This window comes from Pterocles gutturalis, unplaced genomic scaffold (genome assembly GCF_000699245.1).
Source record: "Pterocles gutturalis isolate BGI_N339 unplaced genomic scaffold, ASM69924v1 scaffold5496, whole genome shotgun sequence".
NCBI lineage: Eukaryota > Metazoa > Chordata > Aves > Pterocliformes > Pteroclidae > Pterocles > Pterocles gutturalis.
This window is the reverse complement of record NW_010097620.1, coordinates 43369-47030: the sequence shown is the minus strand read 5'-3', so window position 1 is coordinate 47030 and position 3662 is coordinate 43369. Positions and strand designations below refer to the sequence as shown.

Below are 3662 nucleotides of genomic sequence, written 5' to 3'. Positions count from 1 at the left end.
TATGTTCCTTAAACCTAAGATTTAGTAGTAATTAAAACTGCATAATGAACAGCTGCTTTATATGGAAACATCAGAGGTGTAACTTTATTAGCCTTTGAGCGGTTGAAGCTTTCCTTCCATGAGAAAAAAAAAAAAAATTATTCTGTGACCTTTCCTGCACAAAAAAATCCTATTTTCTTAACCCTAGAGCATTCTTTAGAGTCTTGTGTTAAAGACAGAAATGTGGGGCTTAGCTCATGTGAGCCGTGACTTGAAGTAATGCTTATTAGGAAAGTCGCTGCTTATGATGAAGAAATTCAGCATCTCTATGAGGAAATGGAAGAGCAAATCAAAAAGGAGAAAGAGCAGTTTATCTTGAAAGTAAGTATCTTTTTTTTATCTGGGGCATGATTCTGTTCCCGCTTCCAGTGGTTTTATACTTATTCTGCGTTTGAAAGCCCACAAAATGTGTTTCACAACAGACTAAGAAAAAACATCACTTGCCTTCACTGCTACTTTTGTACTGATCCAGACTCTGCAACCTCAAACTAAGTGACTTGTTGGATGAAAGGATCATCAATGACTTGTGCTCAGTGGTTGCCATAGAGTAGCAGCTGGCATTCTTTTGAAAGTCAGCTCTGCTAAGGCCTCACTGTATTATCAGTGCTGCTATAGGTCCAACTTCTGGTTATAATTAGGAAGAATGCTCTTGAGGTTGTTCAGCCCTAATCCTGTTGAGTTCTGCAGTCTCTGCTTTTGAGGAGGGGATAAGTTCTCACTGAAGAGCAACAACAGATGAATCAAGTGATGGTAATTTCGGAAACCACCACAGCTATTTGCAGAATAAACATAGGCCAGGTTCTTTTGTTACTGCCATTCTGCTTCCAGAACACCTGACAATGAATTCCCTTCTCTTACCAAGCCTGCTTTAAATCTCCTTTACTGCTTTTGTGGCCTGTTCTTTGGATTTTTCTGTCCTGTTTTTTCTCCTAAAACAAGGAATCTAACAAGGACGCCCAGTCTGCTTCAGGAAGGAGTCATCTGAGAATCACTTAGGTGGGAAGACACCTGTGTTGCTTCTAAACTTCAAACTAGTTCGGGTTCCTTGGGGACTTGTCCAGTTGAGTTTTGAGTATGGAAATGATGGAGATTCCACAGATTCTCTGAGTGGCCTGGGATGATGTTTTGCCAATCGCTGGGGTTAGCACAAAGGACACAGGCATGAAATTAAAGAAGTTAGCTTACTTTTACTTATGTTTAAAGTAATAAAATAATGATAAAAATAATACAGTGAAAATAGATTAAAGCAAGATAGGGTGAAGCAGCATAATAATAGGCGAACTACTATAGCAAGCATAAAATAAGGTAATGCGCCTAATCATTACTACATAGAGTTAGCGATAGTGATTAAGAAAGGTACGTCACCAGTTGCCCTGATAAAATGTTACCATCATCCAGATCCACAGTCACTGGGGAGCCCGGTTGCAGCGAGGATTTGGACAACCTTTCCCAGCAATTGGGAAATTTCTATACAGTGCATCCACTGTATAGATGAGGCTTCCAAATTTCCCTGCAAACGTTTCCCGCTTTTATACAGTTAAATAAACAACTTTACATCTCAAACTGTGAAAAACATCTGGTGTGGTTTTCCCCTTGTCAACTTTCATCTCGAGTCTGGCCAGGACCTCGAGAGGGAAGTTAAAAAAAAATGCAAACATATCTGGTGATCCTGATTATGTGTCTCCCAAAAAAAGCCTGTCACGGGCCTCCACGGGCCTCCACATCCTTTTACCACACATCCTTTTACTTCTGTGGTTGCAGTAGGCATATCTGCCTTTTGGTTGCAACAGGCATATCTGTTTTTGACAAATGAGGCTACTGTTACACAATTAGAATTTTCCTGCTGCCTTACACAGACAGCGTTACAGCAACCTTACACAGCAAGCATTACAGCAAAGCTCTATAAGCATTACAACAAAGCTTTTATAAATTGATATATATTCATAAGATAATACATTGGATATGTGATCAATATTATACATACTAGGTATATTGTTATGTTGTGAAGTTCATCTAGAGGTCAGCTTTGGTTCAGGGCCCCACCGTTCAGGCCCTAGTATTTCAGACGACCAATCATGAGCTATTGGCTCATGCCTTTTTGTCGCCTTGAAAGCAGTCATATATAAATGAAACCAATAAATGGTTTCAAACAACACACGGTACACAAAATGTTGCCAAAACTAGTGGATATCCATCAATTATTGCCTCCATTCTCTATCAGATATGATATCTAAAAAATCCTTTCATTATCCAAATACATAAAGTATTCGTTTCCTCACATACAGTGTGTTAGAACAAAAAGAGTCTTAATCGGCTGTCTAGAGAATTGGTCTTTTCACTTGCCTCACAGGGCTGTGAACCCAACTCATAAATTTTGAGTTTTTTCTGTTCCAAGCTGAGAGCAATTTTTAGTGGTGGATGAGATGAACCCTTTATATAAAGTCTGTACATCAGCTGAACGATAAAAGTATTTGCAGCTTTGTCTAACAGAAGTTGTGGAAGAGATGGTTTATATGCTCTTAATACCCCACAACTGAAGTTGTATTGAAAAATCCTAAAACAACAAAGACTTTTCCCATAAGCAATGATTGTTGGATCTCCTGATTAATTGTATATTTGAGGCAAAGCCATTTCTTTCAAGCTTTTTCGTTAAAGCTTCCCCCTGAAGCTATTTACAGTTTAGTCAGCATTCACACTAATGGTTGTCAGACACTCAAGAAGTATTGTTTCTTGGCGTGACTAATTTGGGATCTCAGAAGATCTGACTGTTAAATACTTTCTCTAATGGGAAGTCTCACCAAGACTTTTCAGCCTGTAGAGATGCATTGATGCCATGTAAAAGGGGAATTATTATGGGTTGAATGAAGAGCAGCTCTTGAAGAATACATTTAAAGAAATTGGTAAGATGCAGGTAAGTACAAATTGTATCTATTTATGATACTCAATACCTTGCTGAGTGAAGGTTGTACAGAAGGAGCAGTTAGTCTGTCTTTTTCATTTGGATATATACTCTTCTACATAAGAAGCCAGTTAACATGCATTTAATTATCCCATTACGTGTACTGCTGAAGGCAAAAAGCATGTAGGAACCACTGCTGTCTTGACAGAATTTTTATTTTTGTTTAGAGGCATTTTCCTCGGGACCTTAGAGAGTAGAAGCCTGTTGTGGAGGAATAGGACAGATTCTCAGCTGATATGAACTGCTGGAACACAATTTTACTAAGGAGAGGTCTGACAATTTGTCTCAGCTGAGGAGGGTCTGAAGGAGTAATGCCAAATAGGACTGGCAGTTCCCAGCAATTGAATACTTAGGGGACGAATTGATATAATTGCTAAATGAACAGCAGAGCCTGAAGCCCAGATCGCTTGCTTATACCAGTGGAATATCTGTGACAAATTGTTAGTGATGGATTCTAAAGGTAGTAGGCATTGATTCTTTTACTTCAACCTAAGTTGCTGTGCTGTGTGTCAGTAACCTGTATCTCCCATGTCAATCCTGATGTCATGTATCTAAGTTACAGCATGACTCCATAATAATTTAAATTTGTCCAGGTTGTTTCTATCAGTGCATTCTTATCACTTCTCTGTGTCAGCTGTTGTCTGGTTCAGGAATCCAAATGTAC

The 3662-nt window shown here is 38.9% G+C and overlaps 1 protein-coding gene across 1 annotated transcript in view; it reads left to right on the top strand.

Moving 5' to 3' along the window:
• Positions 1-258: 258 nt before the first annotated feature.
• Positions 259-3662, top strand: part of CRACR2A (calcium release activated channel regulator 2A) — a 34670-nt gene continuing 31266 nt past the window's right edge. The window contains 2 exon segments of the mRNA XM_010079470.1: positions 259-360; positions 2695-2759. Of these exon segments, the coding sequence (XP_010077772.1) occupies positions 259-360; positions 2695-2759 (167 nt within the window).